The following is a 27,457-nucleotide window of genomic DNA, read 5'->3' on the forward strand; positions in this document are numbered from 1 at the left end:
TAATACTCCTGTTGATGCATTCTCCAACTATTATCCCTATTTAATATTCCTGCCCTGAGTGGTCCAGAAAAATCCTTTCTATTAGATGCTGTACATGGCATGAAAACACAGCCCTTGTCATCAGAGTGCAATAAAGTGACCAACAATTTGGCAACACAGAATCTTTGCCTGGGGGAAAATGAAACCACCAGCACATCTGCTACAAGATCAATGCCTTTTCTGGGGGTAATTAAAAACCTAATAAATAAATGTAGAAGAAGAAGAAGAAAAAAACCCTCTAACTCTGGATTTGAACATCGATGACACATTTGCTGGGTTCAAAAGATAAAGCCCTGGAACACCAGGTTTTCCTGGAATGGAGTAAAGATGTTTTCCCTGTCCATGCTGAATGAGAAAAGGTGGCAAGGGAGAGAAGCCTCCCAGGCAGGATTTGGCCATGTCAGTAATTAGCTGAGCTGATTTGTATCCTGTGGTGAGTGTTCATTTTGCTCTCACCATCTGGAGGATCAATTGACCAATGAAATGGAAACACATCCCACTTATCCAAGAAGATAACTGCCAGAGAGGTGGGTTTTTTATTCATTCATTTCATGGGCAATGATTGAAACTCATGGACATTTATGACTTACAGGCATGAAGCTTCAGAGGAGACCATGAGAGGAAAAGGGCAAAGAAAAGTCAATGCATTTGTTCCTGCAGCACTGGAGTCAAATACTCAGAGACAATTTCTTAGGTACTACAATGTGTTTCAAAAACTCTCCTATACATTAATCATCTTCTCAACTGCTCTTTGAAAGATAATCTTCCAGTTTACACACTGAGATAGTGTGACAAAGTAATTCAGTGTTTCATCATGGGCTGTGCACTGGGTCACAAGCAGAGCCAGCAACACCAGCTTTGCTCCAAGGTACTGAATACTGGGAACAGACAGATACTGATGGAATTGCTCAAGGGGAACACATGAAAAAATAAAGCAATTCTAGAGATTATATTTAGGGGCACAACAAAAGAGCCTACAGGAAAAAAAAGGTAGTGAGAACAAGAAGATTCAAGAAATAGTCCTGCCAGCCTACAGATGAAAATCAAGAGACATCTGTCTGTCTTTCACACGCACAGCATCAAAGTCCCCACACCTTTTAAAAGGGAATTCATCCCCAAAGCCAAGCAGGAAGGCATGCAGCTGGAATTCTGCTGCTGGCTTGGGCCTACCTTCTGTTCAGTCTCCAGGAAGCGTTTCAGGTCATCTGTGTCCAGGTAGTCCTTGTGGTTGCTGTAGGTGAGCATCAGCAGGTACAGATCGCGCCGGGTCGACATCATCTTGTAAAAGGCACAGAACTCCTCAAAGTCCAGCGTGCCCTGGTTGGCATCTGTGTCAGCCTCCTGCAGCACACAGCAATGAGACAGTCAGGAACCCAACTGCCTGCACCAGTATTAAAGAAACAAACCCCTGCATGAGAGTGAAACACTGGAATTAAAGGCAGGTTGGAGCTGCCTGACATGGCTGCTAGAACAGACTGATCTATCACAGGGATGCTCTGCACAGCTTTGAACCTCTCCCATGGATACATCAGTGCAGGAGCCAAAAAACAACTTTGAAGGTTTTAACTGTTCCACTGGGAACCCTGCTGAAGGATTTCTTCTGTCTATGGCAATGAAGTAAAGACAAGGCACCCTCCAACAACATGCATGTGTCTGGCAGAATTACCCAGTCACATCTTTAGAAGATCACTGGAACCCAAGTCATCTTGAAATTAATTTTATATCCAGGATTTGAGAGGATATCTGTTAAACCATGGCCATAAACTAATAAGATCTGGAAGAATACTAATTTTGCAAGCAAAGAAAAAATCATCAGGGATTTCACATAAAGGCTTGCTGGTCCCTGCAGGGACATTGTGATAACAAAAGCTACACATCTCCATTGTTGCTCACTAAATTGGGCCAAGGTCAGCAGAATTTAATGTCAAACAAACAGCTCTTAGCAGTGCAAATTTCTGACAGATACAGAAGTTTGCATGCTGGATATTTTATTACTACCAGCTATCATAGGATACTGGATACTTTATTAGATACTATTTATTAGAGAGAACATAATCAGAGGAGGAAACGTGGCTGAGTTTCTGATAAAAAGGTATACAAAAGAGCAATCTTGGTACTGTGTGTCTTGATGTTATGTAACACCAGAAGGTACCTGGTGTATTACCTTTTTCTGTGCATAACAATTTATCTGTGACGTGTTTTTGGAGCTCTTTTCAATTTACCAAATGGACTGTGTAGTATCTCTCAGTAGAGTGGAAACAAACCAGCTGCTGAAGTATTTGCAATCTCTCCTACTGGGTTTTGTGTTAAACCTTTGCTTTTTCAGGAAAAAAAAAAATATTTTTTCTTACCTTAAACATTTGCTTGACTTTCTGTCGGGGTAGGTTCACATTCAGTTTGTGCATGAGCTGGAGCACTTCACTAATACTCAGACTGCCATCCCCATTTTTATCTGCCTCATCAAATGTCTGCTTCAACCACATTGAACAGGAGTTAAGGAACAGTGGGGAATATTGAAGGGTATTACTGGACATCATGGATATGTGATTGTTTTCACATTAGGAAACACTGCAAATGAGACTGGGAATGAAAATTCAAGCTACCATCTAACTCTACTCTGTTCAGTAACAGCTTCTAGACTTGCTGTGCTCAACATGCCACATGTGCTCTGGGTCTATTTAATAGCACAGAAGAAAAGCTTCTGAGTGAATCTCAAGTGTTCCATCACCAAATTAAATGGATGGTTTTGTACCAGGAGTATGATATGAAAGAAAATACCTGTGTGTTTTTTCAGTCCACTCCAGTCACTCACCTCCAAATCTTGCCCAGAACAACCCTCTTCAGGAACTTCTCTGTCTCTGGAAACAGGGAATACAATGGGAACTGCTTTGAAGCTCTGAGCCTCGTGCTCACTTGCAGCAAAGCAAATACTGTAAGGAATCCCAAGCTTATCCATAGCTCTCCACTGCTGGGAAACACTCCCAGGCAGCACGGGAAGGATATTGGTCTCTGGTCCTTTGGCGTTTGGAGAGGCTGTCCTCGTCACTGATCCCTGCCATCAGGTACTTCAGCCCTGTGATCCAGGTGCGTGCTTCCTCAGCACTGGAGGACACCAGGTCCAGAGATTCCATGTGGTCCCCGTAGTAGATGCTGAAGCAGCAGTTGGGGTCGAAGCTGCCGTCGGCGTAGCGCTGGAAGATCTCCGACTGCTTCCCCTCACACACCTCCTGGATGGAGTCGATGGAAACTGCAATGACAAAAGCAAGCAGCTCATTAATGGCTGTGTGCATGCCCTGGGCTGGGCAGATGCATTCATCCCACAGAGAAATCCCAGAGAGGGAGAGCCCAAACCTCACACTGCAAGGCCCCAGTTCACACAGGTGGTGCCTACAACACACTACACCCCTGCAACCTGCACAGCCAACAACAGCAACCTCAGCTTCATAAATTATCCATCATAAAATCATTTACTGCCTTTAAAGTCAAGTACAACACCTGTCCTTGAGCCAGATCCTTCATTCTCATTTGTTTACAAGAGGACAAGGCCCCAGGAGGGGTCAGAGGGGAGGTTCTGTGGCTGACACTCACTTTTGGCTTTCTCATTCTTCCGAGAAGGTCTCCAGCGGATGCACGACCTGTGGTCATCCAAGTAATAGAAGCGGACCAGCCCCTTGGAACCACCTCGGAGTTTGATCATCTGCGTGCCCATTTGCATGGAGCTCATACATCTTTCCACTGAGGAGAGGAATGAAGTGATAGCAGTGAGTCAGACTTTGGAATCACCTTTACAGGAAGGAAACACATCGAGCAGCTGCCAAATGAACAGTTCAAGTCAAAAGGCAAGGTTTCCTGTAGTGTCTGATATAAGAGGTCAGGTATTAAGACCAAAAAGTCGGAAAGATTCTTGGCAACTGTGGATTTACCTGTAAATGTGAAAGTTTTCATTCCCGTATTAATTTATGTGAAATACACATACATTGGAACCAGCACAAGGTATGTACCTTTCTCAAGATCACCTCGAATCTGAGCTCCTTCAACATGTAAACCTTGTGCTGGACACAGGATGAAATTTCCCCTGGGAACTGGAATCCTTGGCCAGCAAGGTCCCACTGCTTCTATGGATTAAGTCACTGATTCTATAGATTTGCTTATCAAGAACCTCACAGATTTTTCATCTTCCAAATCCCCCAGACCCACATCTTCCTAACAGCAGGCCTCTCACCTGTGTTGTACTCTGCCTCTGGGCCTCAGGACCTGTTCCAGTCCTGTGGGTTTGGCAGCATCCCAGACAGTGCAGGCAGTGGCCTTAAAAGCCACCAGTGTTGGGAGAGGCTCTCTCCAAGGGAGGCAAGCTGGTCTGCTCTGCCTCTGCGGGGATCCTGTCCTTTCCTGGGGAGCTGCTGCCAAACCAGGGCTCTGGCACTGGAAGTCCCTGGGAGCCAGGTTGGGGCCTTCTGAAATCCAGCTGCTGCAAGGATTAAGCTCAACAACTTCAATCCAGCTGTGAGCGACTGGCTCTGCCCCAGGAATAAATGCAGACTCACATTTTCTGCCAAGTCTCCCATTTATTTCCCATGATGACAGAGCAGAGCCTGTGACCTATTTTCCTCTGACTTTCTGCCTGATCTGTTTAAGTAAAATTAAAACTAGTACTATGTTCAACTTTTTTTTTTTCAGACCTAGAGATGAGAAGTGAAAATTACTGCTGAGATTCTGGATTGAAGAATGAAAACTAATGCAATACACATTCTAGTTTATAAATAAATGCAAGGAGATTCTGAGGTCTGCTCTCTTTTATCAATCTTCTGCCATCAAGATCAAAGATGAAACAGTGTCCAAATAAAAACACTCATTCCATGTATTCCAAAATGCATCAACACCAACACAGCACTTTGGAGTGATTCAAGTCTACCTCTCAGGCAAAGGCAAGGCAAGTAAAAAAGAAATGGGAAAAAGCTTTGATGTCCCTGAGCTCATGTTCAGAAAAAGTCAATTAATTTACTCTGGAAAACGTTCAGCAAAATAGATTCATTTGAAAGCAGACTGCTATAGTAAAAGAAAATTTTAATTTAAAGGCACAATTCTGTAGAGATCACTGTCCATGTTAATAAAATATTCATGGAGAGAAGGTGCAGAATTGAGAACAAGATAATCCCTCGTGTAACATTTTACTTCTTAAAGCTGGACCCTTGGCTTCAGTCAGAGATGCCTTTAGAAAAAATTAATATTCCGCAGGTGCCAGTCATAAAGGCAACTGCTGTGCCAGAAACATCACTGGAATCCACTGCAACATCAGATCCCAACTCTCTCCCAGACACTCAATCTTTTCAATATCTGCTTTCATTCCACTTCAGATGAAGATAAATATTTATCAGATTTACTGAGATAATAATTATTGGAAGCTTGAACTGATTTTAATTTCACAAGGCTTATAGGGTTTTTTGGAAAAAAAATTGGTCAAAATAGCTAATAAAAGAATTTCTCTTAACTCTAATCACACACACTTCAAATCACATTAAATTTCCAACTTCCTCTTTGGGAGTTATAGCAGTAAATAGTCTTACTTGAAGAAATGAGAAGAGTAGAAATGGGAAAAGTATCAAAGACCATACCTGTTACAAAGCAGAACATAACGAAGAAGCACCAAAATAAAACCGCACACTTTCTGCAACACACATTTACTTTGCTTTTACATGAAGTATGAATATGTTCCCTGCTGTTAAAATTTTAATAAGCATCCTTGGATTGCTTTTTCAATGCAGCTGTTTATTTTGTTGCAGGATTTCTCACCCAAAGCTACCCTGAGCATCTCACAACCGCCTGCTGCAGTTCCAGCTCATCTGGACTGAGCTTGGGTGATCCATGACCAGCCCCAATATTTCAGTGTCTGTTGTCATCTTTTTGGGGTTGGTGACATAGGGAAAGGAGGGCACAGGAAATTTCTTCCTGTGTCAGAGCAGCAGCTTTCCTGGATCCTCCCAATGCAATGGGAAGGAAAACCCCAAAGGGAATGCAGAGGTGTTTGCTGGGGGCAGCCAGGCAAGGGCCAGGAGATGGAGCAGGGACACCTCCACACCTGTCCCTGTGTGTGGCACTGACACACACACCCTCCCCTGTGGGACTGAAAGTTTAGAGCACTACAGAGACTGGAAGGAAAAAAAAAGATATCCTAGTGGTATTATATCAAACAGAAAATGATATATTTTTTTCTGAAGTCTTTCACAGCATGTAAGTGAAAAGGGCACACTGCTGAGAAGCAGAACTGCTTCTCCTTGCCATTGTTCAGATTCCTTCTTTAAGGATTCATTTCTATACTTCAAATAAAAATCCCCCAGTCTTGCAACGAACCAGGTTTTTGAAGAAATGACTCTTAACTATCTTCAATTAAGGCTGAACTACAGCTTTTCTGTTTTGCACTTCATTAGTTCCTTTTTTTTCAGAATTCAGCTTATGTTCAGCTCTCTTCTGATCTAATGAGTTGCCTCAATTTGCATCTGGACAAAAAAAATCGTGAGGAGAAGATGGATCTCTGTACTGCAGCACAGAGCACTGCCAGAGCAGAGCAGGGAATAGAAACAGGGAACACCCATTTCCACACCGGACTGATGCAGCAAAAAGACTCACAGACATTTTTCATGCTTCTTAATAACATTTATATTTACTATATTAAGTGTTAAAGTAACAATAAATAGCAAAACTACACAAACCATAAACCCTACAATTTGTCCTGAAAAAAGGGGGAAAAAGGAGACCAATTTCATGCCTATTGTTAGAAAGATGTTCTAGTGTCTGCAAATTAATTATTTATGGTTCAGTAGGATTATTGTCTTTTAGGAGTCTCTGAGTTTGATGTAAATGTGTGAAGGAGTGGGAGTATTTTAGCATGTGGGGATGAAAAGAAGTCAGGAGATTGAGTCATTGAGTATTTTTGTACATAGACCAGCTTTGTCAAAAGATTCACATCCCAGGGTTCAAGGAAGCCCCAGGTTGCATCACACACCTTTGCCCCAGCCAGGCTCAGGGACAGTGAGCAGCGAGCATCAAACCCCTCTGCTGAGTTCTGCCCCATGAGCAGATCCTGGAGGGATGAATCCTAACTGTGTGCCTCACAACAACCACCCTCCTAAACAACATCAGGAGAGGAAAACAAGATTTCAGCAGCTTATTTCTCTCCAGGGCCTCCAGAAGATGTTTGTGAGCCCAGAGAAACCCCCCAGTACACGTGCACCAGAGGGGCAAGTTGCTCCCTTAAAATATCACCAAACCAAAACAGCTTTCCCACACACAAACAGAGGACTCCCACACTTGTCACACATTCAGCACTGCCAATCCATTGAAGACATAATGACTGCCCCATTTTTTTAAAGTCTCACTGGAAATGGTTTCACAGCTATAAGTGGCTCATCAACATGTAAACCAAAGAGCTGACTGGCTCCAACTATTCCTGTCAGGAATGTCACTTTTTTTCTAGACAGGAGGCATAAAATCTTACTTTAAATCAATGTATCAATATAGTGATATAAAATATGTAATATATCCAAATACATAATACATCCAGCAGAGTGTGTTGGGAATTCTGTCCAGCTGAGCAGTCCAGAAGATACTTTGCCAGTCCTGCCTAAGAACTGTCTGTGGTGTTCATGGCCCAGGTACACCAGGCTGACTCGCATCACTACACTGGGTCCAGTTAAAAATCAGATCACATCCCAACTCATTAATCTTCATTTGTTTTGTTTTGCATCCCTCCAGCCTCATGCACAGGTCCCTCTCACCTTTTAAACCAACCATCTTATTCCTGGCACAACTTTCTCCCCCTTGTTGGCTCTCAGTGGCTCAAGCTTCGCTGAAGTCCAGGACTTTGGTTCTGCTCATTGGCCAAAAAAATCTGAAAGTGTCTTTGGAAAAGAACATTTCTGTGCAATTCTGCCAGCAATGGTTGGGACAGTGTTTACTGTGTCCAAGAGATAATGGAAGACTGAACCCATCCTTAAAGCACACAACCCCTAATAAACAAGATGTTAATGGGAGAAGAGATGCTCTTAATCCTATGGAAATTAGGGGGCTCGATTTGGGGTCAGCTCTCCATCCCTCCATCAGCCACCTGCATCCAGGGAAATACAGAAGCAGAGTAGGATGGTGTTTCTCAACCTCTGCAAAAATTCCCAGTACTTTCTGAGCTATCTATATGTCCAATTTTCTTGCTAAAAAAAAATATCTTTGATCGATGAAGCTGACAGACAAGTAGGACAAAAAATTGCTCCAAGGGAACGGGTGGTTCTGGTCAAGGCTGTGCAGATTTCCTCACTGGACATGCAGAAGTGGCTCAAGAAGATTGTTACTAAAGTGCTTTTACTAGAACATCTGTTTTTTCTGGCCATCTCTAATTAGGTTTGCTGGGTTTATTACCTATTTAAATGAAAGGCTGCTGGGAGCACCCAAAGGGGATCCTTCTCACTGAGCCAGTGAAGCTTAAGAATTCTGTGTATCAGCATTCAGAAAACAACCTCCCAACAGTCCAGTGACTTGCTGTGCATGAAGACAGCAGATGTCTTGTTTTTAAAATGCTTGTTTTGAAAACTCTAAACTACAAATAAAATTTAAAGAGTCAAGAGGTGTATAATACTGGCAGATATCATGTATAATACTTGCTGTGGGTAAGAAGAAGACAGAGGCTATGCAACAGAAAATGAAAAAAGGTCAGCACGTATCAAAATGTACAAATTTGCTCTAGCTTTTCCTGAAGAACATAAATAAATAATGAAATTATAAGTGAGGGCTTGTTGAAAAAAAAAAGAACTACACTACCAACCAAGCAACATAACATCAGACCAGGGCTGCCTCAAGTCCTTCCTTCTTCTCTGCTCCCCACACTGCTGCTACACAAAGGTGCCACTAACTAAGATTTCAACATGAAAGCTTTTGAGATGTCACCATTTCATTCAATGCAGGGATTCAGCATCTTACCAAAGTGGCCGATTTTCCATCTTGGAGAAGCTACAATGCTGCCACCAACCCAGAAAAAGTCTTCGGCCAGACGGGCCACTGAGAACTTACTTTGAAGCAAGGGAGATTTTGAGATATCCATATCTGAGCTGGACTGAAAACAAGCACTGATGGCCTTAGGAGGTATCAAGATTCTGTAGTACACATTTTCCATGTATTAGAGTAAAAATATTATCAGAAAAAGAGAAAATAGCAGTGAATTTACAAAATCCAGTGGTATTTTTCAGGTTGCTTCAGAACAGTTTCTCAGCAAATTTAGGCCTCCTTCACAGTCCAGATTTAGAACATTAAAATCCCAATAAAATCCTTTTTATTCTGATATACCTGTGTGACTACTTTGGAGGATTGGGTGGGCTTCAGTTCAAGATTTTAAAGAAGACACATGATGGACCATGAGGCAATTTGGCATGAAGATGCATCCATTTCTGGACAGCAAGGCCTCCTGATGATATTCTTTTCCTCCTGCTGATTCTTCTTCCTTTGGTACTTTCCCAACTGCTCATCAAGACATCACAGCAATTTATAGTTGTTGGCTCCTCCACTGCTTCCTCCTCCTGACAGCGATTCCCACAACGAGAAAACCCTTTCCTTTCTTTGGTCACCAACAGATTTGCAGGTCCCACTCTTGCTGAGGGTCTACCTGCTCTTCAAAACCAACCAACAACATCCCCTGCAGTAAATAATGCACAGTTAACAGCACAATCCATTCCCCTCTCTGCCCTCCTGAGCCACCCTTGCCTTTCACTGTGGATCTGCCCAGGTGCATAAGCTCTTCAGTCTCTTTCCAGGGCTGGGAAAAAAAAGAACAATCACATTTTCTTCTCATACAGCTCTTCAAAATATCATTGTACCAGTCTTCCTCTTTTCTCCAAAGCTTCTCCTCACTATTTTAGTGGACATTTCTGGGAAAAGAAAGAACATTTCTCTCTAGGCAGCAAAAACGAGATACGATGGAAACACAGCAACACGTTTGCTTCAAATCCTAAATCCATGATAGGCACTAATCCTAAAGCCGTGCTCCTGCCCTATCCAGTCAAGGGATTTATGTGACATGTTACAGCTGAAAAAAAAAAAAAAAAGGTTTCAAAAAAGTGCTTTCTTCTTCATCTTCCTCTCTTCCTCCTCTTCCTTCTTCTCCTTCTTCACCAGTATCTTTCCATCTCACATCCTATTTAGGGGTGACTCTGTAAGCTGACAGACCCGTAGAAGATCTTGCTTAGGGCACAGCCAAGCAGCTTTTGTGAACTGAACTGCTGTAACAGAACCAGGAGCACTGAGGGGGCTCCAAAACTGACAGATAAAAGCAGGTAAGGATTAATTTTTAAAAAGCACTAAGTCACTACCTCATTCCATTTGAAATGCACCCATTGAACTCCAAATACAGAAATCCATCAGTTAGGTTATCACAACCACTTAAGCTACATTAAGTTTTAAGTACAATAGACAATCTCTCCTGCCATCTGTGATCTGTACAAGGAGCCTCATATGCTTCTACCCTGATGAACTAAACACAAATTGCCCGTTTAAAAACACATTCATTAAGTGCTTCCTACTCTTCCTTTCACAGTTTGAAAAAGGCTTTGGAGTAGTTAATTCTGGAGATGATTCACTCTCAATTACAAGTTGTTTATTTCACCACCTATGCCCAGAGTTCTTATATTGAGCTTGACTCAGAGTTTAACCACAGATTAATTCCAAACTAGAACCAAACTGGGTCTGCACCATGGGTGGCAGTGATGCTATGTACACTCTTGCCACTATTAATTCAAACACTTCAACCACAGCCTTCCATCCTCCCAGGGCATCTTTCAAGAGCAATTTAGTGAGATGACTGCAAACTGTCATCAGGGGAAGAGCAACTTCTCCTGTAAAATGCTCAGAAGGATATATCCATCCCACAGAAAACTCTGCCCTGAAGGGAAGAACAAAGGAAACTTTGTTCTAAAGATCCTAATCCTTTCTTCAGGTCCAGGATGAGATCTGGGACCTGGGAGTTTCGTTGCCTGCTCTACCACCTGCTTTTCTGAATTTCTTAAATAAACCCATAAATGTCTTTGTGTAATGTCCACGCTATAGAAATTACACCTTCAATGGCGAGAATGACACTGTTATACCTCACAGGGAAGGAGAGAAAATGAAACTTTGAGGCTCTCAATTATAAGGAGACAGACTTAAGGCAAACTTCTGCATAAACCAAAAGTATTGCAGCTCTGTAGCTCCTTTTTTCCCCTCTCGCAGTATTTAATCAGGACTCCTTGCAGTTTTCCAGGCTGTACATGCACCAAAATCAGTGGCTGGCACAGAACACTAAGGGTATTCCCTTCAAAATGCAAATACCAATTCTGCCAGGACATCCTAGAGTCTGCATTAACCATTTATGTGTTATCAAACCTGGGGACAAGGGGAAGGGAGGAGAAGAGTGAAATGTAACTCCCATTGCAGCATTGCTCGAGATATTGGTTTCACGGGTCGGAATTAGAATTCTGCACAAGCAGGGCTTCAAATGTGCATTTGGTTTTATTTAAGTAGAGAGAAATGCCAGTGATTTATAGCACTGGAAAAGAAATATTACAGCATTCAAGTTAAAGTTAGATTTTTAATCCTAAGAGCACCCAGAGAAGGTTAATTTAAATCCTTTTAGTTGACACGATCCATCCACCCCTTCAGGCCTCCTAAGAAAATCATCATGGAAACAGAGAAAAATAAAATCTTTCAGAAGGCTCCTCTATTTATTATGCTGGATAACAGTGTGGAAAAGCAACAGGGAATAACGAAGGGTTAAACTGGACACAATCCCTCTCCCAACTCTTAAGCACACTGAGCTGAGGACTTAGGATCTAAGCCTACTGAAATGGGTTTCTATTCTTGCCTCACTTGACATCCTCAGAGAAATCTTGCTCACCTGACACAACATGGAGATTAAAGACTTCTTTGCACAGTACTTCAGGAAATTATTATTGTCTGAGTGTAACAAAGGCTTTTCATGCCACCAAATAGATTTAAAAACCAACAAAGTCTGAGTCTCCAGGCTGGCCTGTGGCTTAGCTAAAAATGGAACTCTGAACACTTGAACAATGCTGGAATGTCAAAGTCTTGCAGAGGAAGAAATTCACTTTGAGAGTGCCAGAGGAGCCAGACTCCATCCCACAGAAAGAACATCTTGAGGAAGACACAGGAGCACAACACACATATGGTTTGGAAGATGGAAAAAAGGGAACAGGATGGAGATCCTCCTGAGACAAATGGGTTTATCATTAATGCAATCCTTCGGGATGGAGGGATTCACTTTACTGCTGAGGGATGGAAAAAGTGTGAACAGTTATGTAATACCTCGGGAAACAGCTGCAGCCCTCAAAGTAGAAAGACCAAACCCAGAAATTTCAGTATCCTGACTGCCAGAGACATTAAATGTTACAGAGCTGGCAGTGTATTTGACCTGCAAATCCACCAGGATTAGACCTGTGACTTCCCAGCCATGCACTCCCTTTACCTTTGCATGGACACACTACAGACCCAGTTTACCAGATTAACAAACTGACCTTGTTTCAAGAGGCTGAATCTAAAATATTGAACAACCCATGGGCAGCTATTAGTGATACACAGAAGAACTTTGATTCAGGTATTCCTATTTCCCACCTCCCACCCAGGGAAATCTTACTCCTAATGGCTGTAGAATCAAAAGAAGATGATTGCCAACCAACGACACAAGTCATAAAATACAAGGAGGAAACAGAAGCTATCAGTGCCTTCTGGCACACCTCTCTCTCACTTACTCTCCCCATTGCACTTTCAGTTCTAAACCCCAATCAAAAAAAAAACCCTGTAAAAACCTGCAGAAACCCCATTAACAGCTACACCTTAGCTACCCCAGCCCAAGATCTTCATAGGAGTTAGTCAGCCTGGTACTGCCTTTCTGAAGCACTAAATGTAAAGATGTTTCTGAAATACCAAAAGCAAACACATCTCATTGAAGTGCACATCACTAAATACAAGTTAGAAATACTCTCAATTACAGCAAAGGTTCAAAACCCAACATACATGGGCACAAACACAAGCAGCAGGACATGACTTGATGAACTTGATGAACCAAAACCATGATGCTCATTCACTACTTCTAAACATGTGATTTATGCTTCTTCCCTTTCCCCCAGAAATGCTGCTTCCAAGAGGTCTAAAGCAGCATGAACTGGGCAGCCAGAGCAGCCAGCTCAGCTGCAGTTTCTCTGCTGCTGGAGCCATTTGCCTCTGTGTTTCCAGTGCCCTCTCTGCTTTTTCACAGCTGTGTCTGTATGCAACAACTGCCCAGGTTTTCAGTGTGGGCTCTTCCCAAGGAGAGGGATTTCGGGAGCAGATGCTGATGAAGAAAAGACATTCACTGTTACATTTTCTAATTTTGTCTTTCAACTAAAAACTTCTGCATTAGTTCTATTAGAATTGACTAAATCAATCTTTTTCAGATGGTTTTGGCTCAGAAAGGCCTGTGCACCTGCTGGGCCCCAACCTTATTCCAACTGTGCCTAAGCTGCCTTTTCCCTAATTCTAGCCCAGCTCCACCCTGCTGACCTCTGCCATGGGCACAGACAGAGCCTGCCCGACCATCTGGACAGCACCTCTAAGCACAGTAATCCCCCCTCAGATTAACGCCGCACATCTTGCCCGTATCGAGTGGAATTCAGGTTATTCCATGGCCTCTGTTCTCACCCACCAGGCTTCCAAGTGTAACATTTGTGCACTGGCTCAGAGCATGTTCATCGAGTTATTTAGTTTTAGTGTCTGAAATACACCTGACTTCAGTATCCATCCACTTACAAGGCACTGATTCCACTGGGAGAAGCTGTAACATCTCATGTTCCTGGTGCACCCTTTCCATGCTGCAATTCACAGTGGGCAAGCCCTGGGACAGCTTTTTTAGGCAGCCACAACCATGAACATTCTCAGGGCTCCCCAAAACTGTTTAGAAAGTCACACTATTAAAATGAACCAGTAGTGAAATCCCTTAAATTACTTCATTCACTTGAAGGAATGTTTGTGGAACGGGGACCCATTAGCAACCCCAGCACTAATTTAATGACAATTACTCTGCCTCCTGCCATGATGTTTAGTTCTCTTGGGCTCATCTGGAAAAAAAGGATGCAATTATTTTAATTAAGTGAGAATAGGCTTTGTGATTTGAGCTGTCGAACTCTTTTCCTTGCTGTCATAAAGCTGTCACAAACAAGTTTCATCAATTGTAGGAAAATGTCAGCGTAAAATAAAAGATTTTAAGACTATAAATGGTGCTCTAAGGTCACCTTGTCTCCAGCCACTGACTCATATAAGAAAATGTCCCTACACACTTAATTGAAGTAAGATCATAAACCCTTTACCTTTAAAGGTCTTTGAGTGCTTGACCATCTGTTCAGGGACATGGGCCATAAACCCACAGAGGGAGATTAAGGCAGGTTGGGAGGAAAGCAGCCCATCAATATGATTACTCCTTCTAGGAAAACGCCTCTAAGAATTCAAGAATCCAAGGCAAAATGGGCACAGGAATGCAAGACAGGTTGAAAGACGTTCAGAAAAGACACCTGATACTGAGATGCATCACCACAAACTGATTTTAACTCACAAATTTTACTTCTGTATTTGGGATGAATTTTAATGTATTCTATCTGTAAAAATTCAAAAGTCTTCTAGACCTTCCTTTTGTGCCATGTACGTTTTGAAATATGTGACAGACTCCCTATTTCCTCAAATATAGACCAGTTTCATGAAAGATGGAAAAAAAAAAAAAGCTGCAATGGCTCTAGGAATAACTCAGTCTCTGTCTTCATTCAGTGCTTTTCTCAGCTTCTGTGACATCCAAGAGACAGCCTTATGAGGCTGTTCTTTAAATTTTTATTTCAAAAACTTATCACTCAACAGAACCCAGCATCTGTAAATCTCAGAAACCAACAGCAGGTCTTTCTGTAAGCTTGAAAGATGACCAAAATTGTGGTTTCCTTCAAGCAGGAGACACCTGCTCTAATCCCTGAGGGGAAGATTACCAGCAGAAGGCAGCACAGAGAGTGCAGGGCGCTGAGCTGGAGCCCACAGCAAGGTCAGGGACTGCAAGTCGCACAGCTTATTGCCCAGTTTCATTTGGTCCTGGATTGAGCAGGGCTCAGGTAAACGTACAGGAAGTAAAGTAATTGCTCCTGGGCTCTTACAGGAAATGGGTTTCTATCTTTTGCTATGGCCTCCAATATCCACCTCAGTTTGAAACAAAGCATCCTGACAGATTCATTTCTCTCCAGGGCTTAGAGCCAGAAGATAAGCAGGCATTTGAAGGCTGATGAAAGTGTCAGCTCGCTGGCTGGAAAAATGGGCTTTCAGGAAAATATTTTGCAGAGATCCACTTTTAACAGTGGTTCTGGACTTTGTTCAGTACTGGCAGGTCCACATTCACTCCATGGCAGATCATATCATGCCAGAAAATTTAGTTGCTCTCTGCCACATAATGTCTTTAGACGTGCAGAGGCCAATATTGATTATCCCTCTGTAATTCCCTGAAATGGGAAAGCTTTCCCATTTAGTTGGACTCAATTCACATTCGCCACACAAATTATTGTCAGGGACAGAAGGGATATGAATCACAGGAAACTGCACGTATGGTACCAGTTAATTTGAAGTTGTCCACTTAGCATTAACGTGACATTTTCTTTGCAATGTTTCCCTGTTTTTTTTTTTTTAATTAAACTGAAGATGAGGCATCTGGAAACCATCTCTAATTAAGGGCTAGACCAGCAGAAACAACATCTTCAGTAAAAGGCAAAATCAGGACGGATGATGCTGGAGAACCAGAGAACACCTGAATACTGGCCTTCCCCAGTGAGAGACATTGTTCAAATGCTGTTTCTGGGAGTCTGTAGCAGTTCAGGAGGCTGAAATTCTGCAGCCACATCTCATGAGCAGTTCCACTGGAAGATGTTTGCCAACTGCCACATTTTTGAAGGATTTTCCCAGACACAATGCTTCTCTCAGGACATGGCTCATTCTTCTCCCAATAGCACTGACACTATCAGTTGTTTCTTTAGTGATAGCTGAACACTTCAGAATTGCTGGGAGCAAGGAATTTTTTGGATCATCATCAATGACTCCTCAGCCTCTAGTCAGCCAGAAGCCCATTAAAAAGGAGAGTGCAGAGTCACTGGAACACCGAAGTCTTGAGAGCCTGGATGTTGGTGCCTCTCACTATGAATGCTTGAACAGATCATCATATGAACACCTCTGGAGGCTTTCATACACTTGGGAACTACTGGCTTCAGTTGCATCACGACTGGTTTTATACCTAAGTGAGAGGAGAATCCCATTTCCTTTTAATGCTACAGATGACAGCAAGAAGGTGGAACGCTTTAAAAAGAACCTTTGTGCAACCCCCTGCCTGTAGCTCCAGCTCATGGAACCCCTGCCCATGGAACCTCTGCTCTTTTCATTTACCCCATTTGTTTTCCAGGTGTTTCCACTCACTGGCTTAGAACGACACCATCTGGCAGAAACACCAAGCTGGTTTAATCACAAACACTGATTCAATCTCAGCCTCAGCAGTTCCCTACTGCAAGCAAGGAATAAACCTGAACAACTGCTACCTGGATGATCTCCAGGGAGATCCTCAGGTGAGAGCCCCTCTCTCTCATTCCTGTTTTCAGAAGCTGAAAGCTGCACCCAGTAGGAAGAAGCCAAAAGGACTTTGGGTGACACAATTCCTGTTTCATCACACCTTCCCTGAGGACCTTGTCTGTTGAAAATACAAATGGATGCACACTGGTGCATCAGGTTTCAGAGAACAGTAACTGGAGGAGGAATACTCAGGCTGTCCCATCATGACATTTTCAAAACCAAACTATTCTTGTTTTCAGTCCTGAAACACTTCTGTTAGAAAATGCAATCATTAAAAGTATGTTACTGGCTCTCCACTGCCAGAAGGCAGAGTTAGATGGGATATTGGGAAGGAATTGTTCCCTGTGAGGGTGGGGAGGCCCTGGCACAGGGTGCCCAGAGAAGCTGTGGCTGCCCCTGGATCCCTGGAAGTGTCTAAGACCAGGCTGGGCAGAGCTTGGAGCAACCTGGGATAGTGGAAGGTGTCCCTGCCCAGATGATATTTCAGGTCACTTCCAACCCAAACCATTCCATGATTCCATGATAAACATACCACTTCAGCCAACTCAGTCCAAAACCTGGGGATTTACAGGTTCTGAAGATTTAAGAAAACCACCTTCTTTCCTTGGAACAAGAAAAGTTCTTGCATATAGGAAATACTTTCTCCCTGTTTAGCACATTGTTCAATTAAAGTTCCATGCTCCCAAATCTCCCACCTCTATGCCAGCAGTATGGTACAGATAAATAAAACTCTTATGCCAAGTTTTAAAATCTGCTTTTTTGCTTTTAACATAAATATTGACAATGCTCAAATGCATCTCATCATCTCTGCTTCGTTCTTAACAAATCTCCAAGGAAATATTGGTTAACATTTGCCTGTTGTTGTGATGCATACTGAGACTCTCTCACTACTTACCTGAATTGTTCACAGACTTCTCAGATTCATTAAATCTGTCTCAGCCTAGAAGTATTCATGGACTTGATATTAATTTTGTCAATAAATAAAACAATTTCCAATATGGTCATAAAACTATGGAAAAAACAATGGCCATTTCTGGGTACAGTAGAAGCTTTTCCCCATTTTAATTACAATTCTGCTCTAGGATGGGACCTTATAAAGTCAATTTGCTGTAATTTTCACATCCACATCCTCCTTCAGTTACTGGAACAGTATTTGCTGGAGTGATGAGTGCACAGGTACAGCCACACCTGTCTGAGTTACCTGTTGGCCCTTTCTCAGTGAATGGCATTGCTGGAGCTTATTTTTAGTATTTTAATAACAAAGACACGGCGAAGCCAAACCAGAGCTCACGGATACGAGGTTTGGTTCTGACACCCAAACACCAAGTTAGAGCCAAGCACTTTTCCACTTTGATAAAGTTTTCATCTAGAAATGATTTTTAGAAAAGAAGAGAGAACTTTAAGGAGTGCTTCCTTCAAAAGGTATGGCAAGGGATTGAGGAACGTGGCACTAAGCATTGATTAGTTGAAAGCACAGGGAGTGAGGGATACTGCTCTGCCTTCCCAAAGACACCAAGGTGGGAGAGCAGCGTCCAGAGAAGCTTTTCTGAGCACACAGAACCCAAGACATCCTTCTTTACTTGTTGCATAACTCCTGTAAAACCACAATGCCTAACAGATATGAAATACAAAATGCATACAGACAAGCAACCGGGCACTGGAGTCAATTAAAATACATCTCAGGGAAGGGTTTCTCTCCCCAGGCTTTTCCTGAGTAAATGGACGAGGAAATAAAGCTTTTAAAAATAAAAACTGGGCTTTTGAGAATTGATCTGGTGTTCACAGATTCCTTCAGCAGCCATCAGTACAGGAGGGATGAGCTCCAAGTTCAGCATGCAGGACACTGCAGCACAGTTTTCCCAGCTCCAGGCACTTCCCTGACTTCCTCCCTGGTTTAATCCCGCCAGGGACAACTTCAACCCCAACTCATTCTGTGCACTCTTCTTGTTAGATGGGTGTAAAGAAACTACATCTAATGAGCAGCAAATCACCTGTTTTAAAAAATTAAAACAATGCAGCTGACTCACAACAGTACCGGAGCCTCTTTTCTCTCTTCTAATGTGGGTAGCAGAAGGTCTCTGGTTAAAAATAGAAAGCCTTTCTTAGGGTGACAGCAGCTAGTTAAGTGAGCAGAAAAGGAACATGAACATACCTGGTGCACTCCTTCGTTGCACACTTTATTGCAGGAAGGAGCAGCCATTAGAGATACATTTATTATTTAAGCTTTAGTGATAGTAGGAGGCAAAGGTACAGCAAAAGCTCCCTTAAGAACCTGCTGTATTTGTTTAAAGCATTTAAGTTTGAATAACAGAAAAGAAGTGTCCAAGGAAGCTTTGTAAACTACACTTTTCTCTACAGTAAAACTAATCTCCCTCAGAAAGGTGGTTAAAATAAACATTTTCCCCTTACCTTTTTCTGGGCTGAGGCATTTAATTGTGCTTGCATCATCCATATTCCAGTGAGAGATTCAAGTGAAAACACCAGAGGAAGCAGCAAAGACCATATGCACATCCCTGATCTTTCAAAAGACTCTTTTAAAGAATGAGGAAAAGAACACTGCCCGTTGGTCTTTACTGCAGCATCCGAGGGCTCCTAGGGATGCCTGCTGCCTCTGCTCTCAGCAGGCTCATCTCCTTTATTCCCTGTGCAGGAGTGGATCTGGAGCTGCTGGCAGGTAGAAACCAGCGCAGGATCTCAATGAATGTTTCCAGCCTTTCCCTGCAACTCAAGTGTTCAGCCACCTGGGATAACTGTTCGTTAACTCTTTGCCTCCCTGCTCTCAGGCGGGACCTAGGGATGTCTTTTGCTGTACTCCTTCGGAAAAGAGCTGAAGGAAAAACTTGGGGATGTCAGGAAAGAAGCACAAAGGATAAGTCAGTTTTAATTCCTCTGGGATGTATTGCAGTAGGCAGCAAACATCAGTGAGGTGCTACTTCATTTAAGAAGGAAAAAAAACCAACCTCTTTTTTATGTTAATGCCTCCCCTGTGTCCATTCAGCATCCTACACATTGTTATGGGATCCTCCCAGACTTACTTTAGTTTAGAAAGCAAGTCTACAGCTACTGATAAAAATAGGCAAGCTGTTCTCTTTAGATTTATTTCTAATTTCTTTTCTTGGCAAAGACAACATATTTCCCTCCTTTTTAACTTGCAAGGAAATATTAATGCAGAATTAATGGGATATGGCTAGGAAACAATGCACATTATTGTAGTCTGTGTCCCAAAGCACAACTCATGAGAAGACAGACACAGACCTTTGAGTTCTGTCTAAATCCTGGAGAAGAATTTCAGCATCTTCGTATGAGGGTGCTGCCTAAAAATTCCAACCAGGAATAGCTCCTGCCCCTCCTACATGCCACTGAAATACACAGGATAAAACAATTTGTTCCTTTGAGGACTTGAAATCTAAATAAACAGGAATGATAAAGGATTGGTAAATAGTTATTCTCCCCTCTAGGACAGGAACACCGATGCTGGGGGGCAGGGTAAGCAGGATCCCAGTACCCTGCTCAACACCCAGGGCATCTCTGCCACGGAGCCCTGCAGGCAGTCACCCCACACAGCTTCAGCAGGCAGTGCTGCTCTGGATCCTCTCCCCACCCGACTGCAGCAAGTGAAGCCAATCTGTGTGTGCTGTTTGACGTTGCCCTCCTGCCTTGTACCTCCTCATCCTGACCTGCTTCAGTACATGAGGTGCTGTGAAATGCTCACAGAGTCACCTTTGTCCCACCCCACTCAGGCTCTCCAAACTGGGAATGCTGACTCTCCTTCATAGCTCCCAGCAGGAGGATTGTTGCAGCTGGATTGCCCTGCTGTTTTCATCCTACATCATCTTTGCATTTTAGGTATCAGTCGCCACTGCAGAAAGATCAAGATCTTTGCAAGATCTGGCACAACCCTCTACAAATTTCATTTAGGCATGAATCCCATGGTCCTTGCCATCTAAGGGATGAGTCCAGGATTTGGCTGAAGTTTATTTTCAATAAAACATTACCCTATTTGCTTAGTGGTTTTTAGCACTAGCTGTGTCCCCTGGGGTCTCATCTCCTGAGCAACCCATCCAGGAGCACTTGAGGAGCACTTACTGCAGGAGCCTCTGGGGCCTCATGTATTTACACCACATTACATTTGGGTAATTCCTCTTGCAGCCACTGTGCTTTAACACAGGCTTATCAGGGTAAATACTGCAGAGAATGTGCCAGGTTTATCCCACAAGTAACTCTCATTTCTCTTCTTATTTCCTGTAGGCAAGCACAGGTTATCAATAAATCCCTGTCTCATATCAGAAGGGAGAAGATGGGTAAGTGCTGAGGCCCAGAAAGTGCCTGTCAGACAACTTCTCTGGGGAATCTCAGGGCAGGAAGTCTTCACACTGCAGGGTAGGCTCAATTCACTGCTAGGGACAAACCTCCCATTCAACACTACCTATTCCTCACAACTTGATCAAGAGACAGAGCAAATTAAAAGGTAACAGCTAAGGATGATCAACTAATTCACTAATTACTCCATCAAACTGAGCAAAGCTTTTTGCTTTACAAGGTTATGCTTTCTTTAGAAAGAAAAATATACTCCCATCTGAGACCATTAGAGATTCAGAATCAGTACCTAATTACTGTATGGTATCAACTTCATAAAATGAAATGTTTTGTATCTCTGGGAGTTTTTTTGCTGTGCAGTTAGAACAGGGTCACAGAACAATTGTCAGAGAAAAAACCTGAATGCCTTCACAACACATGCAAATTTTTTGAAATAAAGAGAACACAGACTGTGCTATCACCGAGACCAAAGCATTTTACATTATCTTATTCCAAGTAATGTCTAGTCTAAACCAGGAAATTCCTCTGTGCAAAGACAATCTGCTGACTCTTGAAATCAATGATGGACTTTTATCTGGCTTTCGTGGACTCTGATTCACACCAGAAGTGCATAAGTGACTGGGAAAGGTCAGCAGCACTCCAGTTTGGAGAGCACAGTGCTCTGGCACAGTGCTCTGGCATGGAGCAAACTTACACCGTTGTCAGTTCCATATTATACAAAGCATAGCATGCCCTAATTCCTTCATCCTCCATTCCCAGCTCTCCAGCTCTACCAACCAGAGCAGAAGAGTGACTTGTGGTGTGGTGCTGTCACATCACAAAGGTTTAAGTCCTAAGAAGGGACTAAAAGGGGCCAGGAATTCTCTCAGTTGCTACTTTCCAAGATATGCAGAGAAAGCCCAGTGTGATGGCACCAAGCAGCTGACCCCGGTTAGAAGAGATGAGCCATGACATGAGAAAGATCTGCCCCTGCTGTATGGCTGCACTGTCCATAGAGGATCCTGATCTACCCCAGACTTCTGGCACACAACCACAGCACCATCCTGGCTGCTTGCTGGGGAAGGAACAGGGCACTTCCAGAGAAACAGCACAAACCACCCAAGCTTTGACTGATAAGCACAGCTTTGTCAGGTCACAGTGCCACACACTATAAGGCTACATTATAATTCGACTACACATTCACCTACACATACACCCTTCATCCCAAGGCTCCAGCTGCCATATTTTATCACATTCTTAAGACCCATTTCCTGATAAAAATAACAGAGATCTTGTTGCCCAGTGCAGGGGAGGGGTGTTAGCACTGCTGGGGACAGAATGAGACAGCTGGGAAATGCAGCACCACCATGTTACACCACAGTTAAGGGGAGAATGGAACATCCACAATGCCAGGGACATTCTAAATAACTTATGAAAGTCAAACACTGAGCCCTCGTTGAAAGCCATCACACTCCATCCAGAGAGCTCCATCTCTCACAATCCGTGGCATCACTTCAAGACCTTGTATAAATCAACTTCAACACATGTGGGTGTCTGTTCTTAAGTTTTTGTTCCCATAGTTACCAATGTACCACAGAAGAGAACAGCAGGTGGCAAGACATAGAACAAAATCACCATTCTTTTAACATATGAAGAGTTGGGAAGTTTCAAATTAAGGTTTTCTTGCCAAATGTTTACAGACAGTAACCAAGACAAACACTATCAGATTAGAAAATGATAAGATCCTGAGTCAACAATAAATTCAACATCCAGTAGAATGATGAATTTCCAGCCCTGCACCAGATGATGCCACGGGATTGCACAATCTAGTGCAGCAATAGTTTTGTCTTTGTAATTTTAAATTCTCCCTAGGTCCCCTTGATACCTTCCCATGTACTTTCTGCAGAGAAAAGGTGAAGAAGCCCAGCACACTGTGTACAAGATAGATTTCTCCAAATAAAATTATCTTTGTGGGATATAAACAGTGAAAACAACCACCAACATTCTGTTCAACTAAAACAAAACAACAATTGACTTGAAAGCTGCTATCAAAACTCTCACAGCTTGCAAGTAATAACTTCTCCATTGTCAACTCAAATAGAGGGCAAAATGACGGGCATTGAATGTGCTGTAAATACCAATTAGATGCTTTCCATAAGTAAGTTTTGTGACTTTTTCTGTAATAAAATCAGACACTGTGGTACTGTGTGCTGTCCATTGCCTTCTGTTTCTCTTCAGGCAGAGGAACAAAGGTAACATCCTTCACATGCCCAGTGCTACAGGCTCATGTCCTGTCACATGTGTCTGACAGCAGGACAGGAACCAAAACCTAACAACTAAATTGTACCTGCTCCTGAAACCCTCTGCCACTGACCAGCTCACCTCCCTGGGGCTCACCAGCCTGTTTGTAACACAGAGATAACAACCATTCCTTTGGCTCTCCGAGATACCAACCATTCTTTTGGGCCTCCCTTTCATCCCCCTTCTCCCAAACTTCTATTGAACACCATAAGCAAAGAGAACACTGAGAAAGTTGTTTGAACTGAGCTGGTTTAACCTGATTTTTTCACCACAGAGTTTCAGAATAAACAACATTCGCAATCTTTATTATTTTAGTCTTAGATCTTTCTGTAATTTGGAGATTGGAAGAACTGAAGTGTTTTGGTGGCCTATTTTCTCATAGACCCATAAATCATCTTGGCTGTTTGAGGTTTTCAGCAAACACACATTCTTCCAAGAAAATCTGTGTTACAAAAGATGGGAAGATGCTTGTGTCTAGTAGAGAAGGGGGAAAGGCAGTAATGAAAGAAGGCAAAGACAGTTTCAAACAGATCTTGGGGCCTTAGAAAGCCTCTAGAAGTAAAGCTCAACTACCAACCACAATGAACCAGTTGTGAGTTCTCAACCACTCCAGTGACAAGAACAGTCCACAACACCACAACCCCAGCCCTACTCACACCATGAGCCTCTATGCAGCACTTCCATTTCCTGTGGATTTTTATAACAAGTTTTCAACATGTTTTCAAACTTCTGACTAACAATCTGAAAATGAGGGAAAGATGATTGTCTGGACCACTTTGTTTAAGCAAAAACACTTCAGTATGTAGTTTATACTGTGTGCAGGTGATAAAGTCTGGAGGTGCTGCAGTGACAGCTGCAGACAAACAGATGTGTTTGCTGCTGGAATTTCCTGCTACTTCTTTTAAGATCACTAAAAGCAAAATGTAAAGATCCTTTGGCTTGCTGCTTCTCTTTGTCCCTCCAAGCTTTATAACTGGGAAGTCAAACTCTGTGTTATATCTTGCTGTACAACTGCTCTCATTGTAGTATCATTAAATATCTGACAAACTACAAGCAGCCCACAGGCACCAGTAGAAGCTGCCTTGGAGAGTGAGTGTGGGGCTCTGCTGCTGCCTCACCTGCAGCCAGAGCCGATTCCCAAATGCAGGAAGTCTGCACAGCCAGAGGTGTCAGGCAAACACCCACCTGCCCTCGCCAGCAGGACACCTTAGGGCAGGCAGATCTTCCGGGTGTCCTGGGAAGGAATTGTGTTTGAAGTACAATCCTGGAGGTCATTTCCCTTCCCTGTGACTGCAGTTCCTTCCACCCAATACTTCCCCTGTCTTTTCTTCTTAGTTTTGTCAACTCCTCTGGTGAGGTGCTAAACCCCAGCTACTCCAATGGGTCTGGTTATTCCAGATGCATCCAAGCAACAGAGACACAGCTCACAGAGATTAATATTAAATTACCTCAGATCCCTTTGTTTCTCCATGCAATCTTTCTTCTCCCCTTAGAAATAGAAATGCCTTAATATTCTTGTTTGAGTGCAGCCCAGCACAGTTGTTTTATTCCATGTTTCTGCTGTTGGTAGTAGAGGGAGCGTGCTCACAGCTCCCTGCTCCTGGTCCTGTTACTGCTTTTGACATATTTCTAGCCTACAGCCCATTGTCTGCAAAGCTCTGCTGCCTCTGAGAATCCAGTGTCAGCACTGTGGGAGAGATGTGGAAAAGGTACAAAACAACCACAACCAGCAGAGAATCATGGCTGCCTGAACTACATGGATTGTCCCTGTGAACAGATAACAACCTGCTTCAGGGTAAATCACATCTTTGCTGTGTGCTGGGGACAAGGTATGAGATACCCAAGACAGGAATGGAGCAAAGAAATAAGTTAATCATTTCATTTTTCAGCAGACAGCACCCTGACACATATGACAAAATCTCCTGAGCTAATTCTCTCCCAAAATCAAAACTTGCAATTCATTCAGTCACAACTCTGACATGGATTTCTGAGCACAGACACAGTTCTCAGACAGTTGAGCCATGAAAAACGCACAGTGGGGTGGAATCGATTACTAATTAGTAATAGAAGACACATATGCTTGCATCCATAGAAAACAGCTGTGCTGCACTCTGCTCCATTGTCCCAAATAAATTGGAAAAGATAAATGCATTGCTCTGTGCAGGCACAAAGTAGATGAGGCATTCATGCTTTGTTAAACTTTCCAGACACTCGAGGGTGTTTGAAATTATGATGCATGTTAAATTTAAGCAGATTTATTATCCACGTGTTCCAAATGTAATGAACACTTCACTGCCTCACATTTCCGACTTTAAAAATAGCAGATTTTCTAGACTGAACACACACGTGTGTCATGTGCAGGTCTAACACAAAACTTTTAGTCATACAGCAATTAATGCCTAATTTAGAACATTTTCCTATCTATTTATGCACACACAGCTTCAAGTGCCCACAAGAGCAGTTATAATAAAGGACTTCTACAATAAAAGTTGGAAAGTTCTGGGCCTTTTTAAGCCAAAGGAATTTGGGGTACTTTGTGTCAGAAGTTCTTAAATTAAAAAGTTTCATAGTGAAAATTCTACCTAACACACTCAGATCACTCAACCTGTTGCCAAAATGAGGACAAAACAATTTGCACTCTAAGGCCTAATAATTAGATGGTTGCAACCCTAACACATCTGGGTTTGGATAAACATTTTCCAAACTTTGTTTGCCCACACAAGATTGAAGCAGACGATGAAGATGCAGCAACACAAGCAGATCAGTATAGAGTGTGGAAATAATCATTCACTATCTGCACTAATTAGGACTCTGGGTACTCATTAAGAGGAACTAACACACCTTTTTGGACAGGAAAAAGGTATCTCAAATCAGACCTTGTTACAGTGTACTTTGTATTTTGTAATTATCACAAACTCCCTAAGCAGATATATGAGATTTCTGTGTCACGTTTTCAGTGTGTAGAGCAACCAAATACGAGATATCCGAGTTCTACATGAAATTTTCAGGCCTGTTCCTTTACTTCCCAGCACTCTCCTTATGCAATGCTTTAATTTAGACTATCCTGAGTACTGGTGCAGAATTAATCAGGTCAGAAAAGGGGCTGCCAGCCACGATTACTGCACCTTTAAATACTTCTTTTCACTGTCAGTTCAACTGTTACTCTTCTATTTTTAAATCGGTTTCAAACTCAAGACCCACGGGCAGGGGGCAAATCCTCCCCCAAAAATGCCATGGACAAGAGGCCAACATCAACCTCAGCTCTTGAGGTTATTCCCCCTTTTTCCTACAGCTTGTTTACTGGATTGTTAAGCATTCTGGCAGCAAATGGAAGGGGGTGGGGAAGAAGACGAGCTGCCACATTTCTAAAATTAGCATCTTCTGTCTCCGAGAAGCCTGTGGAGATTTAAAAAAATTAGGTTTCTCTGCAAGATGCAGAGATGTGGAATTTAAACTGTGTTACACAGCTAAAATCCTGAGCTCTGTTTCATACCTGCAAGCTAGTTCACCTACCTTCCCTTTCATGCCCCTTCTCCCAGCTGTCAGTCAGAGACTATTACAAAAATACCGAGTACATTTTATTATAAAGGTAATTGCATTCATTTGCCCTGTCATCCCCAGGCAGCTCCACCACATCTTCCACCCGAGCTGCTCCGTGGAGTCACAGACTCGTTCCCTGTCACAGGTCACTCCTGCTGGGCTCTCACACAGCCCCTGGGGGGGCTGCAATTCCCTGCTCAGTGATTTTCTCCCCTCAGCTGAGATTTTGTTGGTGCCCAGGTACCAGGTAACGCCCTGCTCAGAGAATGTGTTGTGTCCTTCTCCAGGCCAGGATGTAAACATTCCTCACAGAGCCTGCTGCAGTGAGCTGCTGTGCCACACATTGTGTGTGGACAGAGCCAGGATTGCTCCAATTCCAGAGCTGAACTGCACAGACATGTTGGTTTTAACACACACACTGCCATGAGGACACCATTAAAAGTGGCATTTTGATCTTTGCTGTTTATTAATAAAACCCAACAGTGAAAGAACTGACTGTGCCTCAGTTCCTTCAATGCCACCAGTGCCATTTGTTCAGCACAAAGATATCAGAATATTATAACAGACCTGTGCTGCAAAATCCTAACTCAGAATATTGGGCTTTCACAGATGGGCTTTAAGTTAGAAATGGAAGAGACTC

At 42.8% G+C, this 27,457-nt stretch overlaps 1 protein-coding gene across 1 annotated transcript in view; it reads right to left on the reverse strand.

Annotated features, from left to right (window-relative positions):
* The window catches only part of PLCH2 (phospholipase C eta 2), a 74,068-nt gene that overhangs the window by 25,725 nt on the left and 20,886 nt on the right, over positions 1–27,457 (reverse strand). Inside the window, exons 3-6 of the mRNA XM_069034876.1 lie at positions 3,628–3,774; positions 3,043–3,286; positions 2,391–2,520; positions 1,210–1,380 (exon numbers count right to left, since the gene is read on the reverse strand). Coding sequence (XP_068890977.1) covers positions 1,210–1,380; positions 2,391–2,520; positions 3,043–3,286; positions 3,628–3,774 — 692 coding nt within the window. The remainder of the gene's footprint in view (positions 1–1,209; positions 1,381–2,390; positions 2,521–3,042; positions 3,287–3,627; positions 3,775–27,457) is intronic.

Source organism: Aphelocoma coerulescens, chromosome 21 (genome assembly GCF_041296385.1).
Source record: "Aphelocoma coerulescens isolate FSJ_1873_10779 chromosome 21, UR_Acoe_1.0, whole genome shotgun sequence".
NCBI lineage: Eukaryota > Metazoa > Chordata > Aves > Passeriformes > Corvidae > Aphelocoma > Aphelocoma coerulescens.